At 38.9% G+C, this 19,015-nt stretch overlaps 4 protein-coding genes across 4 annotated transcripts; 3 read left to right on the top strand and 1 right to left on the bottom strand.

Moving 5' to 3' along the window:
• The first annotated feature begins 309 nt into the window (after nucleotides 1–309).
• LOC101295637 (pentatricopeptide repeat-containing protein At3g02330-like) lies at nucleotides 310–2,939 on the top strand. Its single transcript, XM_004303175.1, has one exon. It carries the CDS (start codon nucleotides 313–315, stop codon nucleotides 2,884–2,886), a length of 2,574 nt encoding a protein of 857 aa, XP_004303223.1. The 5' UTR covers nucleotides 310–312; the 3' UTR covers nucleotides 2,887–2,939.
• Nucleotides 2,940–5,941: 3,002 nt separating this feature from the next.
• LOC101295348 (protein ASPARTIC PROTEASE IN GUARD CELL 2-like) lies at nucleotides 5,942–8,165 on the top strand. The gene is made up of 2 exons (XM_004303174.1): nucleotides 5,942–6,164; nucleotides 6,662–8,165. Exons 1-2 carry the CDS (start codon nucleotides 5,981–5,983, stop codon nucleotides 7,936–7,938), a joined length of 1,461 nt encoding a protein of 486 aa, XP_004303222.1. The 5' UTR covers nucleotides 5,942–5,980; the 3' UTR covers nucleotides 7,939–8,165.
• Nucleotides 8,166–8,543: 378 nt separating this feature from the next.
• Nucleotides 8,544–11,739, bottom strand: LOC101308203 (probable folate-biopterin transporter 3-like). The gene is made up of 5 exons (XM_004305422.1): nucleotides 11,364–11,739; nucleotides 10,423–10,682; nucleotides 9,878–9,973; nucleotides 9,628–9,798; nucleotides 8,544–9,537 (listed from the first exon to the last, which is right to left on the bottom strand). Exons 1-5 carry the CDS (start codon nucleotides 11,737–11,739, stop codon nucleotides 8,950–8,952), a joined length of 1,491 nt encoding a protein of 496 aa, XP_004305470.1. The 3' UTR covers nucleotides 8,544–8,949.
• Nucleotides 11,740–15,604: 3,865 nt separating this feature from the next.
• Nucleotides 15,605–18,089, top strand: LOC101307913 (AP2-like ethylene-responsive transcription factor At1g16060-like). Its single transcript, XM_004305421.1, has 8 exons — nucleotides 15,605–15,786; nucleotides 15,894–15,976; nucleotides 16,125–16,133; nucleotides 16,272–16,360; nucleotides 16,479–16,552; nucleotides 16,643–16,693; nucleotides 16,985–17,061; nucleotides 17,501–18,089. The coding sequence occupies exons 1-8, from the start codon at nucleotides 15,605–15,607 to the stop codon at nucleotides 18,028–18,030; spliced, it is 1,095 nt and encodes a 364-aa protein (XP_004305469.1). The 3' UTR covers nucleotides 18,031–18,089.
• The last annotated feature ends 926 nt before the right edge of the window (nucleotides 18,090–19,015 follow it).

Here is a 19,015-nt window from a genome sequence, read left to right as displayed (position 1 = left end):
CAGGTTGTTGTTGGATTTAACAAACACGATAAGCAACCGAAAAGAAATATTACCTTGTGGTGGTTGCTGGCTGGAGCGCCGTAGATAACGAACCGTGGTAGTTGGCCGGAGCGGCCGTGAAGAGAAACCCGCATTCGAAATTCAAATTTCAAAACCTAATTAGAAAGAGAGAGAGGAACCCACTCTAAAACGGCCGACTTACTCAAATATATAGACTGTTTTTTAAGAAGTATTTATTATTTTATTTGTTTATTATTTTTTTTTTTGTAGTATAGAAGACCCAAAACGCAGAACAATTCAATTGAAACGGTAATGAATTGCTTAACCAGATCATTCTTCTCTAAACCTCTCACCCCAAAACCCATACCCCTTTACTTGACATTCTCTACCTTCAAAACATTCTCCCAAATCTTCCAGCAATGCGCCCACGGCAGAGCTCTCCACCCAGGAAAACAGGCCCACGCCCGCATGCTCATCTCCGGGTTCGACCCCACCGTCTTCGTTTCCAATTGCCTCATCCAAATGTACCTCAAATGCCGCGTTTTGCGCTATGCAGCCAAGGTGTTCGACGAAATGCCTCAAAGGGACACTGTGTCGTGGAACACCATGATTTTCGGGTACGCCGAGAGCGGCGACATGGGGCTTGCGCAGGCCTGTTTTGACGCAATGCCGGCGAGAGATGTGGTTTCTTGGAACTCGTTGGTTTCGGGGTACTTGCGCAACGGGGAGTGTTTCGAGACCATTGATGTGTATGTGAAGATGGTGAGTGCTGGGGTGGGATTCGACCGTACTACGTCTGCTGTTGTATTGAAAGCGTGTGCCGCCATGGAGGAGATTGAATTGGGGATTCAAATTCACTGTGTTTCGGTCAAGATGGCTTTCGACATTGATGTGTACACGGGGAGTGCTTTAGCTGATATGTATGCCAAGTGTAGGAGGCTAGATTGTTCACTTCGGGTTTTTCATGAACTGCCTGAGAAGAATTCGGTGTTGTGGAGCGCTGTGATTGCTGGTTCGGTGCAGAATGATAGGTTTGTGATGGCTGTGGAACTGTTTAATGAGATGCAGAGAGCCGGCGTTGGGGTGAGTCAAGCTACCTATGCTAGTGTTTTCAGGTCGTGTGCAGGGTTATCTGCGTATAGTTTAGGCACTCAGTTACATGGGCATGCTGTCAAAACACAGTTTCATTCTGATGTCGTGGTTGGTACTGCCACATTGGACATGTACGCAAAATCTGACAATGTAGCTGATGCCAGAAAGATGTTTAACTCGATGCCCAACCGAAATTTGCAGTCTTATAATGCAATGATAGTTGGCTATGCTCGAAATGGGCAAGGTTTTGAAGCTCTGCAGCTCTTTATGCTTCTGCAGAAGTCTGGCACTGGGTTAGATGAAATAACATTGTCTGGTGCCCTTAATGCTTGTGCAATGATCAAAGGACGCTTGGAGGGCCTTCAACTACAAGGATTAGTTATTAAGAGTAGTTTCAGATCCAATGTATGTGTAACAAATGCAATTCTCGACATGTATGGTAAATGCGGAGATGTGTTTGGAGCTTCTCATGTGTTTGATGAGATGGTACGAAGAGATGCCGTGTCTTGGAATGCAATTATTGCAGCTCACGAACAGAACAAAAATAAAGTGGGCACACTTTCCTGTTTTGTTTCCATGTTACGCTCAAGGATGGAACCTGACGAGTTCACCTATGGTAGTGTTTTAAAAGCTTGTGCAGGTCAGCGTTCTTTAAACCATGGTATGGAAATCCATAGCAAAATAATTAAATCTGGAAAGGGCACGAACTTGTTTATTGGTGGTGCCCTTGTTGACATGTACTCAAAGTGTGGAATGATGGAAGAGGCCGAAAAAGTACATCATAGAACAGAACAGACGATGGTCTCATGGAACGCGATCATATCTGGTTTTTCACTGCTTAAGCAAAATGAGGATGCACAGACCTTTTTTTCTCAGATGTTGGAAATAGGAGCAAAGCCTGATAATTTCACATATGCAACAGTGCTGGATACTTGTGCGAATTTGGCTACTGTGGGACTGGGGAAACAGATCCATGCTCAAATTATCAAGCATGAATTGCAATCAGATGTATATGTGACCAGCACCCTTGTTGATATGTATGCCAAGTGTGGTAACATGCAAGACTCTCTTCTTATGTTCAAGAAAGCACCTAAGCGGGATGCTGTGACATGGAATGCCATGATTTCTGGCTTTGCAAACTTTGGTCTCGGAGAAGATGCCCTTAGAATTTTTAAAAATATGCAGCTTGAGAATGTGGAGCCAAACCACGCAACATTTGTTTCCATCCTCCGAGCTTGTGGACACATTGGAAATGCTGAACAAGGTTTATACTACTTCCGGACAATGCTTTCTGACTATGGGTTGAAGCCTCAGTTGGAGCATTACTCGTGTATGGTGGATATTATAGGGAGGTCGGGCCAAGTCGATGAAGCACTGAGACTTATTCAAGATATGCCTTATGAACCTGATGATGTCATATGGAGAAATCTGCTTAGCATTTGCAAGCTTCATGGGAATGTACAAGTGGCTGAAATAGCAGCCAACTTTATTTGGCAATTGGATCCACAAGACTCTTCTACCTATGTTCTGTTGTCACATATATATGCTGAAGCTGGAATGTGGGGGGAGGTGTCAAAGATGAGGAGAAGAATGAGGTATGATGGGATGAAGAAGGAGCCGGGTTGCAGCTGGATTGAGGTAAAAGATGAAGTACATGCTTTTTTTGTTGGGGACAAGGCTCATCCAAGAAGTACGGAGCTATATGAGAGACTTGATTTGTTAGTTGTTGAGATGATGGGGATTGGTTATAGGCCAGAAATTGAATTTGTGTTTAGTGAGAATATGGAAGAGTAGGAGCACCTAGACTAGGTATGTATTGGAACTTTACAAATGTGTAACTTTACAAATGGGTTTCTGACTTTCTGCAAGGTAATAATTTCAATCTCAGCTTCAATAGTTTGAACAATTAGTTGGGGTGCTTCTTTGCCATTCACATTAACTTCCATTCATTCATTTATTTTGGCATTTCACAACTTCTTCCTTTTATTTCCATAAGATCTCATACTTTTGTTGATGAGCATATCTGATCATTCTACAAGACAATGTGGTACAACAATACTTTCTGCACCTACAATTCTAGCTGGTTTCGATGATAATTATACTGGTGTTTGTTCTCTGCAGAGAGGAAACCCCTCATGATTTTTATATTTTGGATCGTCATATTGATCAGTTTAAGGGAAGTAGCCTGAGGTAAACTGTTAACATCTCAACCTCTTTTATGTGAGCTTTGATTATCGATTGTAATGCTTATTAGGCTTTCCTTTTCATAAGTGTTTCTTTCCAATTGTACATTTTATAGTTGGTTTCTGTTTATTAATGCTGTTGCATTGTTTAGCTGTTGAGATCTTTAGCTAATCACTTAAAGATGAAACTGCTGTGTGATTGCTTATACTTTGAAGAACTTGAACACTGTTTATATGTGCCAAGTGTCGGTGCAGATGAGTAAATTTAGTGATAAAATTGATTTGTATAATTGGTGTCTTTCCAGGTACCTCCAAGGTGAAGGACGCTGCAATGAGAGACCAAGTTGCAGTGCTATGAACCTGCAACCATGAAATACTTGGGATATTACCCTGCATTGACACCTTATCGTTTGGCCCAAATGAAAAGACAGAAGCCCAGAACACACTTGGTTGCCAATAGTGGACTTGCTTACAACTGCATGATGAAGTAATGATGACAACTTAAAACACTTGTTTTTTTTGGTCAGTTAAGAAGAAAACACACACAGCTGGTTTCATCAGGAAAACGAGTTGGCAGGAGCAGCTAGGGACTTCATTTGAACTACCAGCTTGGGACTTCCAGGTGGGTCTGCTAGACGTCGACATTTCAAAGCATCCCATATATGCCTGAACCAGAAGGCCATGCATTACACCATATTGACCAGAGCAACATTGGGGTCATGTTGATTGGGTTTATGTGTTACAAACTGGCAAATCTGTTGTATGCTGATTAAGCCAAAGGATTTTTACTGGGGCAAACTTGGTGTCTTGGTCTCAACTCTCAAGTATTTGATGCTTCTCCTCGAACCTCAGATGAGCACATTTCATTTGCTTCCAAAATTGCTGGGTGGTTCATGCTCCACAACAAGGTTCCCCAAGTGATGTTAGGAAAGAAGTAAATTTTCAAGACCTTGTTGAGAAATGAGAATATTAGTGGCTTGAGGCAGCCTGTGATGGTTGTTAAATGTTATGAGAGAGACAGATGAGCTAGCCAACAACAATACCAATGCACCTGCACTGAAGAAGATTATAGATAAAAATGATGGAAAATCAGGATGTTGCGATGATGAATTTTACTACCAACAGGCAGTTCAACCTGATCAATTCCCTTCAAAAGATAGGTAACAGTTTCCTTCAGTGGTTACATATATGCGCTACAACAATCTTTATTAGTCGAACACCTAGCTCATTTATAAAACATGCAATGATTTCCTTGCTCTCATAGTATATTCCAGTTCAAAATATTTCGTTTGTGTACAAATTTGTTTTCACGATAAGTACTGATTTTAGTTTGAAAGACCAGGAAAGAAAAAAAAAATTCATATAGATTTTTGTCCTCTTTTGAGCAGCTTCCTGCTGACCTGCTTCCCTTATATGACAAATTAAAATGGATATTTTCACTTCACGTACAGATGCTGCCTGCGTTACTTTGATTTGAGTTATATCTGTCTGTTAATCTCTTGTGTTCATAGCAGTTTCACCCTCTTTACCATCATGTATCATTAGTCTGGTAAGAATGTTTTATGTTTCCTTCTCAAGAAAGGTCAACAGTAAAATTGCTGTAAAAATCAACATTGAGGTAAATTGCTGTAAAAATCACAAGCTTCTCGGCTGCCTCTAAAATCATAAAAGAGTTGAGCTTAGTAATTTCTGTGTAAAAATTGGTAAGGAAGATGATATGCATGGTGCCTACCACCACCAAGTTTTATGTATTGTTGAAAACGCACTGCATCTGGTACCACATATTTTGATGGATCCAAAATTGCACAAGTGGGAAACGTCTTCGTTGGTGAGGGGCATAATGCTTCGTCCTTCAGGCATATACAACAGCCTGCAAACATTGAAAATATCTCACATTAATTTGGTCAGCCTCCCTCAAGAATTACTCACCCAACTTATTAGTTTGATGTATCTTGATTTTGTCAGCTCAATCCATAGTTACTATTTTTTTCTAACACAATATAGTATCGGTTTGAAGTAGGTAGTCAAGATCTTTCAATTCCTCTTGGTTTACAAGGTTGGATAGGGTTAGAGGGAGCCCTTCTAATGAGCACCACTAAAATATAAATTAGTGGTGAAAAGTCTGTCTAGTTTTGCGATGAAAACTCCGGCAAAATTAGAAAAGTACCGGTTCAAAATTTCACATACTAAATTGGCACCATCAGAATTAGAGAAGAACATTTCCAAGGAAGTAAATAGTATCAAAACCCAAAAACATGAAGGATATATACACACACACAGAACCTAGCCTTTTGCCCTAGTTTGGTGTGTAAGTTTGTGACAGATATTATCAATCCGTGAAGAGCTAGCAGAGTCCTTATCATGGAGAGTTGAGTGCGAACCAACGAAATCATTGGTAATGTGACAAAGCTCTTAACTATGGTTCCTATATCTCTTTAATCAAATGAACACAGGTACAGCACCACTAGGACTTGTTTTTCTTTCTTTCTAACCAGAAATTATGTGCACGTGAAACCCCAATAATTCTCATGCACCACTGGGGTCCTAAAAGCCAGCCCTTCCTCTTTTGTTCTCTTGCCAAACTCCAACCCCTAAGAATCTCTCCCACTCTCTCCCTCTCCCTCACAAACACAACCATATATTGTCTTCCTTCCATTCTTGATCTGCACCACCACATTTCCTTATATTCATCATCCAAAAGTACAATGGCTGATGCAAATCCTCTTTCGCAGTTTTTTCTGTTTTTGTTTCTTGTTTGCCTCGCTACTTGCAGAAATGGGGTTCAGGGTTTTAGAGAGAAGAACAAGGTGCTTGACCTGCAAGAGTTTCGTTCGAAGCAGCATAGTGGAACTGGAACCAGGACTAGTGCCTGCCTCTCCCAGAAATCAAGTAAGTGTTTCTTGTAGCATACAGTACTAAAAGGAACTAGCTCATAATAGAGCTTTTGTTAGCTTTGTTTTGTATATCCTCTCCACTTTGGGATTGTTATACATTAATACATATGTGCAAGATCCTTCTTTATTTGCTTAATTATGATCTACAAGTGCTTTAGTTCTTTGCGTCCATTAAAAAGACTACTCTCTGGTAAGGACATTCAACTGTTTTTGATATGGTAGTCTATCTTGGCTTTACTTTTTGTATATATCTACATTGGAATAAGTTTGAATTGTTGGCTTTTATGTGTGCTTTTAAGGCCTCATTACCCTAATAAACAATATCTAGCTACCTGCAAAATCTTGGAAGAGACCTCTGGGTGACACTGTTGTGGGTCAATGAATATAAACTTGAAGATAACAAACTTATTCCCAATGGCCTACTTCATCTTCAGCTTCACAGTTTTTCCGAGTAGATTTTAAATTGGATGCTTTCATTTATATTGTCTATAGGAAAGGAAAAAGGTGCAACTATATTGGAAATAAAACACAGAGATTATTGCTCAGCTGGGAAGATTGTTAACTGGAACAAAAAGCAACAGAAACGTTTAATGTTGGATGATCTTCATGTTCGGTTTCTACAATCCCAATTTCGAAACAGGATTTCTGGCATTGCTACAAAAGATGTATCAGAAGCTCAAATTCCATTAACTTCTGGCGTAAGGCTAGAAACACTAAACTACATTGTAACTGTGGAATTGGGTGGTAGAAATATGACAGTGATAGTGGACACAGGCAGTGACTTGACTTGGGTTCAATGCCGACCTTGTAAATTGTGTTACAATCAACAAGAACCTCTCTTCAACCCTTCTGAATCTAAATCATACCAATCAGTTTTATGCAACTCAACAAATTGTCAGGCTCTCCAGTTTGCTACTGGGAACTCAGGAGTGTGTGGGAGCAATCCTCAGACTTGCAACTATGTTGTGAACTATGGTGATGGCTCCTATACTCGGGGTGAGCTTGCTAGAGACCATATCATTCTTGGAACTACACTAGTGGACAATTTTGTGTTTGGTTGTGGCAGAAACAACAAGGGTCTGTTTGGGGGAGCTTCTGGTTTAATGGGTTTGGGAAGGAGTGATGGTCTCTCGGTGGTTTCTCAAACATCTGGCTTATTTGGTGGAGTTTTCTCTTACTGTTTACCTTCAACAGAAGCTGCAGAATCTGGTTCATTAGTTATGGGTGGAGATTCTTCAATCTACAAGAATTCAACTCCCATCTCTTACACTAGAATGGTTGCAAATCCACAGCTATCCACCTTCTATTTTCTAAATCTAACCGGTATAAGTATTGGGGGAGTGGCTTTACAAGTTCCTAGCTTTGCAAGTGGTGGGATTCTGATTGATTCTGGGACAGTTATTTCAAGGCTGCCTCCTTCAGTTTACAAGGCAATCAAGGCAGAGTTCCTGAAGCAGTTTTCCGGGTACCCTCCAGCACCGGGTTTTTCAATTTTGGACACTTGTTTCAACCTTAGTTCGTATCAAGAAGTTAACATTCCTACAATGAAGATGCACTTTGAGGGAGATGCAGAGCTGACTGTGGATGTAACCGGAATTTTTTATATGGTGAAGACCGATGCATCACAGATCTGTTTGGCTCTTGCAAGTCTTTCATACGAAGATGAGGTGGCAATAATTGGGAATTATCAGCAGAGAAACCAAAGGGTTGTATACAATACTAAAGAATCTAAGCTAGGATTTGCAGAAGAATCATGCAGCTTCATATAGAGCTGGAAGTTTACAATGATACAGCTCATATAGGTATGTTTATGCAGATATATTCTTCAGAAGTAAAGCCAAGCAACCTGTTGGCAACAACACTTCAGGCTATAGTTCTTAGTTCATATAATGTGAAAATAGTTATTGTTTACAATGGGGATATGGTATAGAATATATGAATGCTATTTGTGATGTATGAGTGCCCTAGTGTGTAATAAAGATACTACCTGGAGCTGAGGCAGGAAGAGATGTATTTTACTTTTCTGTATATTGTCTCATGTAACTAGACAGTTAAGAGTGATCGAGAGAGTAGCTCACCACACAAGGCTGACATACTTATGCTCTGCCTGTTACATCATATAATTGAGTTGTTAAGGTTTAAGAACGGCCTGTGCAGAAATTTTTGAAAATTTAAGCAGAGGACTGAAAATAATTAGTGAAATTTGAAAAAATTGTTTCTCATTTCAAACCAGGGTAGAAACTACACTTTCAAAGGATCAAACACTTGTAGTAAACATGTTTGCAAGGAATATGTTATAATAAAAAGGAGAATAAGTTAGTCTTCACCGCACAGCTTCTGGAGAGAAGGCACTGCTCTTCAATATTGCAAGGGCATAATAAAGCATGGTCTGTGTTTAATCTATTCACTCCCTCTTCAAAATGGGTTATATTGCTACTGAGAGTAGGTATAATTGGAGTTACCAAGACGTCTGAACTTATCACAGTTTTGAATTAAAGGTGCACATGGCAAACTCAAGGATGAAGGACTTCAAAGCATCATTCTACATGGTGCATTCTCATAACAGTGAGGCAGTAACAAACTATCAGTGAACAAAAATGCTCGTAAACTTACGTTCTTGACCATGGTAAAAATCAGACTTGCAATTTTGGAGAACTTGAAAAAAGCCACCTTTGTGGGAGGTAGTTCTGGCAATTCGAAGAAACTCATATACAGTATCGACAAGAGTCACTAAATGTTGATCTTCCTTTCAATCGGATTGTATACAGCCTTAGCCCTGGTCAGACACCATTGACAAGGGAGGCCATTTCAACATTTTCAGACTCAAGATCATCACCTTTTTTGGTCCTCAACATCTCAGATGGAAGAATAGAGGAACTTGGATCAGCTCGAGGTATTAAGAAAAGCAGTGCAATTGGCAAAATTCTCAATATGCTCCTTATTAAAATGGCCATCCAAAGATTTTCAAACTGTGTCCGTGTGATATTTAAGATGTGGAGTAGGAGGCCTCCAGCCCAAGTAGATGAGAGAATGCCAACATGATCAATGGACATGAGCAGAGCAAAGAAAGTGCCCTCTATACCCGCAGGGCAGAGTTTTGAACTAAGTACAAGAAGAGGCATCCACTTAAGACGCCCAATCATCTGAGAAACTGCTTCATCGATCACAACAAAAAGATAGTCTGGTAAACCAAGTTTCAAATTTATGCGCAACACGAATACCAAGTCTAGCAATCCTGATAAACCATAGAGTAACTGAGTCCAGAAGAGCACATCACGGAAAGGGTAACTTTTAAAAAAGTTCTGGTAGAGGAGGACCCCAAAAAGGGAGCCAAGAGCACCAATAGAGAATATAGACCCAACAACCTCCTGCAAAATATTGCATTTTGGAACATCAGATCATAAACCTAAAAACACATATCTAAATGCAGCAAGTTGGCAGCATGAAATTCGGTGTACCTTTGAAAAAGATGGACCCCCCTTTGCATCTGTGTACCAGTAAAACATTCCTTCACGAACACTCAAGCTCAAAGCAAGTGACAAATACATATACAAACAAGGTCTCCATACACTGCTGCATTTTAGGGTTGTCCACATAGCCTTTCCAGAATCCACGAACTTTTCACTGACCTAAATCAAAAGCGAGGTGTGAGCACAAGATAAAGCACGGGTTAAGAATGGTAAAGAAAAAGATGTAACCAAATCTCACCCGTCTATGAGAAAAGTTGTGCAAATGGGATTCTCTAAGCATCATCCCTACAAAAATGACCAGTGCCGGAGGGATGCTGAGCAACCCAAACACACCCTGTTGTAGAAGTACCATACTTGCTCACGTCAGAAAATAAATTTAACTTATAAACGTTACATATAAGGCTGAAAATCCCAGACATAATCTGGTCCAAACTTTGCAGTTAATCTTAGCTGAGAGTTCAAATCCAGGTTCAGTCTAATCTACACTCTGATGAGCTTTTACATCTAAAATGTATCTCGTACATGAAATATTAAATGTTTGAATCAGAATTTTCAAGGTCATGAATGATCAGTGAGTCTCATCCTCTGATTGCAAATGGAGAAATATGCGAATCAAATTTTCCACCATCTTACTATCAGAACTTAGACGAGCATCTCTAGATATGCCCAAAAGTTTAAGCCAAAGGATTACCCTAAAATCTTCACTATACACATCCCAACAATGCCAAAGTTCTATTGCATGTCATAACGTAAGAAGATATAGAAACTTGAGCAGAAGCAAACCTTAGGCCCTAGTAGGTGAACAAAAAATCCACTAACTGAGAATCCCACCAGTGCCCCAACTGAAGAGGTCAGTCCACACAAGCTTTGCATGTCACCAGCAAGGGATGGGTGACTAATACTGTTTTCTGTAACACAAGCATCAATTGTCACATCTGCTATTGCTACTCCAGCACTCCCCACCATGAGAGACAACAGGGACATTGTGAGATCTAATTTCTTGTCCAGTGATAGCACAAGCATGGAGACAACTCCAATTAGACCTGGAAAGAGAAAGAGAGGAAAAATAAAGCAAAAGCAGGGAATAGCCTTCTGGTGAAAAAAAGCCATATCTCTAATGAGTTTCTCCATATATCAGGTCATACTAGCAAAAGATACAGACTGATCTTATTACCATGCTAATTGTTGTTTTCTTTTACGATCAATGAAGCACTCACACACGACCTACATGGTTGATATACCTCAGCGATGCATGTCATCACTAACTGCTGAACAACATGAATTATTATTCTCTTTCCTTTCAAATCTGTCTACTTGACAACTAATCCAGTTGATTCAACATAAATGTATGAAGCAATAGGATACCATTTTTGAGAAGATAGTTAAGCACAAGGAAAGCAATGATATACTAATAATTTGTACGATCTTAGAAGGAGAATTCATTAAGCAGAAGCTACTGTAGCCTAAGGCCGGTGCTACTTACTGAGAAACAAAAATACCTTTCTACTTCAAATAACAAAAACACTACCATGTGTGCATGTATCTTTTGTAGATAGATATGGAAGTAAAGCCTTAGTACACCTATTATATCCAAAACTAAATATTCACCGAAACAGGTTATTCAAACTACAAATAAAATGGTCTTACAATAACAGAACAAATAAGCAAGTGCAATCCAAGCAGAAAAGCAGCATCTGAAATTAACCAAGTTGAGGATCATTTACCAGCAAAAACAAAGTAAGGCTTTCTGCGGTACCCAAGAATAGGAAGAGCATCAGTGAAAAGACCCCAAAGTGGTTTAACCATCCATGGAATTTGAATGATCCCCAAGTACACTTGGGCCTCAGAGGGCTGCACTTTCTGCTCATCTTTCAAGTAATACTGTATGCTAATTCTACTCAATCCCATACTCAGACCCTGACTGATTCCATACACCATGACCACACTGATCACAAAGCTCCAATGCAACTCCCTACTGAGCATTTTGACCCAATTTATGGGACTCCATAGCAAATCCCAGAGACCCTTCACAGAAAACTTCTCCTTTTTGTTCTGGGCTTCATGGTGGAGAGCTTCTCTTTCCTGAGAGTCTGCCTCCATTTCCATAGTTATGCTCTTTCTGCAAAAATTGACAAAAACAAAAGGCACCCAGTTGGTAAAAATGGGTGCAACAAGGGAACACTTTGGTTTGAACTTAAACCTGTGTCAGAAGTTGCATCTAGTTCAGTTGACTTTGACTTTGAATTCCCTCATTGTCACGGCCAATGCAGGGAGAGAGATCCGATACACAGAAATAATATGTAACGATAGAAAATAAAATAAAATTGGATTACTATGACTTTTTTCTTTTTTGGTCGTAAATGGACTACTACGATCTCGTTTTATCTTTGGACAATACTCGGGGCAAGAAACCGTAACCGACCCGACCCGAATGGAAGATTCAGGTTAGCCGCATATGCGATCTAGAGATTTTTAATCCGGATACGGTTGCACAATAATGAAAACCGATAAATTCGGGTTAGGTTTGGTTTAGGCCTAAAACTTGCCCGACCCGAGGATGCCCAGCTATGACTCTTCTTTAACACACAAACAAATTCATATGTGTATTTACCTACCTCACCCCTAAATACTAATCCCGTATTTACCCAAACTTTATACATATCAGATACCCTCTCCAAATCCACGTGTGGCCTGTGTCTCATTGACACGTGCCCAAACATAATGGGTGATGCACCATTTGGGTTCATTCTAGACGTCTCCTTGGAAAAAACCACAAGTACCCACCTTAGAGAATAAAAAAAATGTTATCTAATTATCTTTTCTTTTTATTCATGTTTGATCCCAGTTGATATTTGGGTCCAAGACTAAATTAATAAAGTCTCGGATAACATTTGGGCCAATACATGTGGCCCTAAAAATAAAGCCCGTTAGGGTGCGAACTCTAGAGACACGCGAGGTGGGTTCCTATGCAGACTGTAACACCTCGCGGAATAAGGAAGTCTTCAGTGGTTGAGTTCGCGTCAGAGACTGAGAAGTTTTCGACAAGCGAAGGGTCAGTACCTGTGGCTTATGTAATTGGACACGCGTCACCCAGTTATTTAGTTTGCATACAAAACGAATCCTTGTATAACTTTGGTAGCAGAATCCTACTTAGTTTGTGGGATTGCATCCTTATCAAGTTAATTACGAACCACTATATAAAGAGGGTTCGGGGATCAATCCAAACACATAATCATCTCGTATAAACAACTACAAACCTTCGATCTAATCGAAACCCCGACGCTAAAGCACTTCGTCTTAGCCATACAGAGCCCGTTTGGTCTCGCCTTGCTTATTGTCCCATTGGTTGCTCTACTCGCCCACCGAGTATCAATTGCAAATGAATAGGAGGTTGCTCGTAATCCCTCGTCCGCGAGGTGGCACCGGAGCCCCTGTCGTTTGGTTAGAAGTCTAGACCAGCGCACCGTTTACTTTCCGCGTCCGCGTTGTGGCACGCCCCGCACCCCCTATTTAGCATTTGGATCCGCTAGTTACCTCTCTACCCCTGCTGAGGATCGTGGCCAAAACAATTCAATGGGAAGAGAGAGTGCAAAAGAGTCAAACTGGATTGTCTTCGCATTTCTAGAGAAAATGCTTATTTCGTTTGATTTGAACAATAAGTAAAGAAAAGAGTTCAAACACACTAGCTCACATGGATACATGCCTTCAAAGGCGTACCTATACACAGGCTACGGTGGACTACAGCACACCCTAGATTTTGAGAAAACATTGTTTTGTTGTATAATTATAGTTAAAAAAGTTAAATTATGAAAACCAGCCCACCCTAAATTTATATACTTAGCCTATATGTAATTGAACTTAGTCCATACGACTCTTTTTTTTTTTTTTTGAATTACATATATATTGTTTATTTTATTAAAAACAGTTGCTCATTTAGTATATTTTATGTCAACTTTCATTTCTTTATTTCTTTCTCTTTGTCATTGTATATGTCTCCATTCTTTTCTGCCGAAGTAGCTAAGCTAAGTGCCAAGCTTTCTCTCTTTAGCTATATTGATCATCCTTTAGAGTCTTATACGTGTCATATGACCCAGTTCTCAAATCTCAGTTAATTAATATCTTGATCAAATTTAGTCCCAATATCTCATCATCTCAAATCTCAATTGATTAATGTCTTGATAATCCCAATATCTTATCATCCCATTCCACTGTATTTCTATTGATATTTTAATTCTAATCTCAATTGCTGTTTTTTTTTTTAAGGGTTTGGAACCCAACCAAGTTGGGAGGCTCAGCCCTACACCCGGTTCCAGTTATTTTATTGAAAAAAGAGAAACAAAAGAGTACATAAAGGGAGAGGGGGACATAGACCAAAACCCCTCCCGAAAAAAAAGAACAACACAAAAAATTGCTTACTTTCTTTATTGTAGATGACTAATGCTAATGATGTGTGTGTGTGTATATAGTTGTAATAGTACCAACGCTTGATTCATAGTTATTAGATTGTGTTTTTCCGTCTAGTTAGGTTTTAAGATTATACACTCGTTTATTGTATTGTTAGAGCGGCGTTTGTGTGGTTAGACATCTTAGTTATTAGATTTTGCTTCTATTTAAGAGCATATGGTTCAATTTGAGTATGTATGTTCTTTTGTCTTTAACTTTTGTTATCGCATTTCTATAAAATGTAAAATGTATAATATTGAATTTTTATGATCAGTTAACTACGTGATTATTTGATATGTTTTTAATCTAAGACGTGATACGTAAAATATAGAAGAAAAAAAATTAAAGAACTTTAAGATATTTTTTTAGCCCACCTAAAATCCTAGGTCCGCCATTGCATGACTTTACCATGTTTTATAATAGATAAGTTCAAGCTTAATTCATGTTTGCGATTCAAGTGATAGATGCATGAAAGTTGGAAGAGGAAAGGAACCGAATCTCTCATTATCTAATAGTAATACTGCCATTGAAAGAACTTTCTGAAAAGAGCTATAAACCAACCCAGGTTGAGCTGAAAAAGGAGCAGGCAACACTCGACAGAGTTACCATAAAATGTATAAATGGAAAAACAGAAAATCAAAAACAAAAACCATCAAGAATAAATATCTCTGATCATTGTAGAGATATATATATTTATACACTAGTACTGAAATTATTGTTGTATCGATCAGTTAGTTTGTCAATTAGAGAAAGCTTTGCCCCTTGATCATGTCAGAGATATGAAAAACCAAACAATACAGATATTTTTTATGAGTATTATAATAGATTAAATAAACTAAATAAATAAATAAATGATGATGAAGATGAGGATGAGTATATGATATGGTAAAAGAAAAAACAAGATAATCACGCAAACAAAAAGAGAGAAAGAGAGGTAGTTTATGTTTAGATTAGTAAATTAATGAGAGGGTGAATAAGCTCAAGAAGATGCATCCCCAAACTTCGATTCTATCTCTCCTCTCTGCTTCTTTTTTTTTTTGGGTTTGATTCTTTTTTATTTAGTCTGAAATCCTCTAGCTCGCCATGTGATCTATATAATCAACATATAATAGAACAAAATGAAGAGAGAAATCAAGTGCAATCAAATCGATCTCCAATTTAACAACAAGAAGTGAGGACAAGAGAGACGAGAGATCACTACAAGCCGCTTCGAGACGGCCATAAAAACCCACAGCCGGCTTAACATTTCCTATTTTCTCATCCTAATTAATCCTTCTTCTACAATTTATTAAAAATACCTACTTTTTCTTTCTTTTTTGAGCCAAGAACCAAAACCCATAACTCTAGCACTGCTCTCCCTCCATAAATTATTCCTTTCCCTTCAAAACCCTTCTCTTTATATTATGACGACTTAGCAACCCATCTACCGTCCTCTCTCTTTCATCCCTCTTTTGCTTTCTTTTCCCTACTACTACTACTACTGCTCTGTACGTTTAACATTCTTCTGGGTGTGAGAGTTTTAATGGCGAAAACCTCACAGAAGATCCAAAAGAATACGACTCCAAGCTCTAGCAATAACAGCAACACCACCACCAGTACTACTACTACTACTAGTCCTCCGGCCACCAAGGTCAAGCGGACGCGTAAAAGCGTACGCCGCGACTCTCCGCCTCAGCGGAGCTCCATCTACAGAGGAGTCACAAGGTTACATCCGTAACATTCCTCAGCTTTCTCTTTTAGATCAGTTCTGGCTGAATTTTCAAGTACGTTCAGTGATGATGAATGTTAAGTTATATATTCTATTGTTTCAGGCATCGATGGACGGGTCGGTATGAAGCTCATTTGTGGGATAAGAACTGCTGGAACGAGTCACAGAACAAGAAAGGAAGACAAGGTTAGTTCTTATATTATGAAACTCTCTTGGATCATTTTGTTTAATTTTTTTCTCTTGATTTTCAATGAATTAACTGTGATTAACAATATCTCCTTTTGGGTTTGATCAATGATCGATGATGCTGGACTATTGCTTCAACTTAATGCAGTCTATTTAGGTATGTTCAGTTTGTTAAGCATAGTTTGAAACAAACATATATATGGAACGCCATTATTGAAATACCTTCAAATTAAGACGTTTCGCTGGTTTGGTACAAGATCGAAATTAGTGAATGAATTAAGTTTGCATTTGTTAGGGGCATATGATGATGAAGAAGCTGCTGCACGTGCCTATGACTTGGCAGCATTGAAGTACTGGGGACAAGATACAATCCTCAATTTGCCAGTAATTTTTCTCTTCTCTGATTCATCTTAATTTGTAATTTCTTTGATTCAAAGGCATGCTGTAATTCTATTTTTCCTGTTATTTTTGTGTTACTTAACAACAGTTTTCATACTTGTAGGTTTCCACCTATGAGGAAGAGCTCAAAGAAATGGAGGGTCAATCTAAAGAAGAATACATTGGATCATTGAGGAGGTAATAGACTAGTACTTACTGTCAAGTTTTATACATTGAAATATATATTTAGAGATCGATGTTAAACTGGTATTTCTTATTAATTTACAGGAAGAGTAGTGGATTTTCTCGTGGCGTTTCGAAATATAGAGGCGTAGCAAGGTACATGTATCTCTAATTATTTCATTAGATTCAAATACTGTAACAGCATAATAGTAAAATTTGTATAATCTTTATATCTTCACACATCGGCCAGTTAATCTGGAGTGAAATTGAATTGAATAAAGAGAGCATAATGCACAAGATGATTAATTTGCCAGAAAAGTTTGATGGATGTCACAATCTATGCATGTATATATGGTTGTGTTGTACCACTTGCTTTTGCATATGTAGAGGTAACTACACACAGTAGGGTCTGATAAATTCTGTGATTCGATCGATTCAAATGTGCAGACACCACCATAATGGAAGATGGGAGGCTCGAATTGGAAGAGTATTTGGTAACAAATATCTCTACCTTGGAACCTTTGGTACGTAATTCCTAATTTTCTAGACTTCATTTTTGTTTGTGCTTCTTTGTTCTTATTATTCTAGCTCGAAAACGAAAGTTAGAATAAAAATGTAAATTACAACTTGGGTTCCAAAAGAACATTACATTGAGTCATTTTCCTTTAATTATTGGATGAACTTTAGTGCATGGCCTAAGCTAAATGCAGTTAGTAATTCTCTTTGCCAGATGGCAGACACACAATTCCTTACAATCTTTGATTATGAAGAACAATGAAATTGTGGTTCGCAGTCAAATCTAATTAGTTAGGATGTAGATCACCTACCCCCAACTGCCAATTCATTCAAACTTTCTCAACCAAATTTGGGGAGCAAATTAAATTCTTGAATTTAATATCTTTGATCCCACACAATTTACGTAAGCTTTAGATTTATGTTATTGTCATCTTCTTTGTTTGGCAGCGACGCAGGAAGAAGCAGCTACAGCTTACGACATGGCAGCAATTGAGTATCGTGGACTCAATGCCGTAACGAACTTCGATCTTAGTCGTTACATCAAGTCACTCTGCCCCAATAATGAAGAAATCGTTCCCAACAACACTCAACAAAACCCTAATGCTGACCTGAGTTCGATCGAAAACCCTGATTCTAAAGTAGGGTTAGGGTTGATGCCCAACAACCCGAGTCCGAGCACTAGCGAGTCAATGGTAGCGCTTCCACGGCCGGGGAGTGGTTCGTCGGCATCATCTGCACTAGGGCTTCTATTGCAATCCCCTAAGTTCAAGGAAATGCTCGAGAGGACGTCAGTGGCAGCTGACTGCAGCTCGTCTACTACTTCGGAGCCAAACATGCCGCGCCGGAGTTTCCCCGATGACATTCAAACGTACTTTGATTGCCAAGATTTGAATAGCTATGCAGAAGGGGACGACGTTATTTTCGGGGAGCTAAACTCATTTGCTTCATCTGTGTTTCATTGTGAACTCGATGCTTAGATGCATAGAGAGTAACCAATACTTGAAATAAGTACAGAATTGTATTTGAATTTATTCTGTGATCCTTGTGAATATGGACGGAGGGCGATTATGGATAGTGATTGATAGGGAAGACATTGGTGAAGATTGAGGGAAGGGTAAAGATTCTTTTTGGTCAAAGGATCGATAGGAGGAAGAAGATAGTTAGCTAATTGTATGTTGTTGTTATTGGTTCATTTATTTCATGTAGATAGAGATGAATTATAGACATTCTTTTTATATTTATCTTAATAAGAAGATCGAGTTACCCCAGAATACTTCCGACGCCAATCAACTGTCTTTGACGGTAATGGTGGTTTAGAGGAGAATGTCCGCAATTTTTTGGCCTAGTTTGAGGGCAATGAGAATCTTTGCCTTTGAGCTCAAGATACCATGCAAAATCTTCAATCCTAATATTTTGATCTGACTATAAGATTTATGAGTGTCATCTTTACACAGGAGTCATGCTAATCTTCTCTGTATCGTTTCAATTTTATCGGGTGTCATCAAGGGACGACTATAAATCAAGATGGTAGGTCTCCAAATGAAAAGTCTGGTGGACCATCTAAATTAGACCAACTCTAAACCAAACCGCCAATGCATTCCCACAGGAGAATACGGTTAGAATGGTCATCAAGATCAGATCCATATGACGTTCGTAAAACAGTGTCAACTGTTAACTTCCAAGTTAACTTGAAGTCTGATTGCGGATACCTACAGTGTTACAAGTGCAACAGCTAAGTGTAAATAACACCTTCAACCAGCATGGTCTGATTGCTCTTACGTGTTTATCGGTTTTGACCCATATATAAGTATTTAAGTATTTGATTGATAATTTTAAAACGAACAGTCTCGATGTTAAGGTAAAATTTTGTTACTCCCGAATGAACCTAAATGGCCACCATAAATAACAAGTGCAACAGCTAGAGGTACATGATCTGTTCCTTAATTCTTGGACAATGACCCA

This window comes from Fragaria vesca, linkage group LG6 (genome assembly GCF_000184155.1).
Source record: "Fragaria vesca subsp. vesca linkage group LG6, FraVesHawaii_1.0, whole genome shotgun sequence".
NCBI lineage: Eukaryota > Viridiplantae > Streptophyta > Magnoliopsida > Rosales > Rosaceae > Fragaria > Fragaria vesca.
This window is presented reverse-complemented; position numbering and strand designations above follow the sequence as displayed.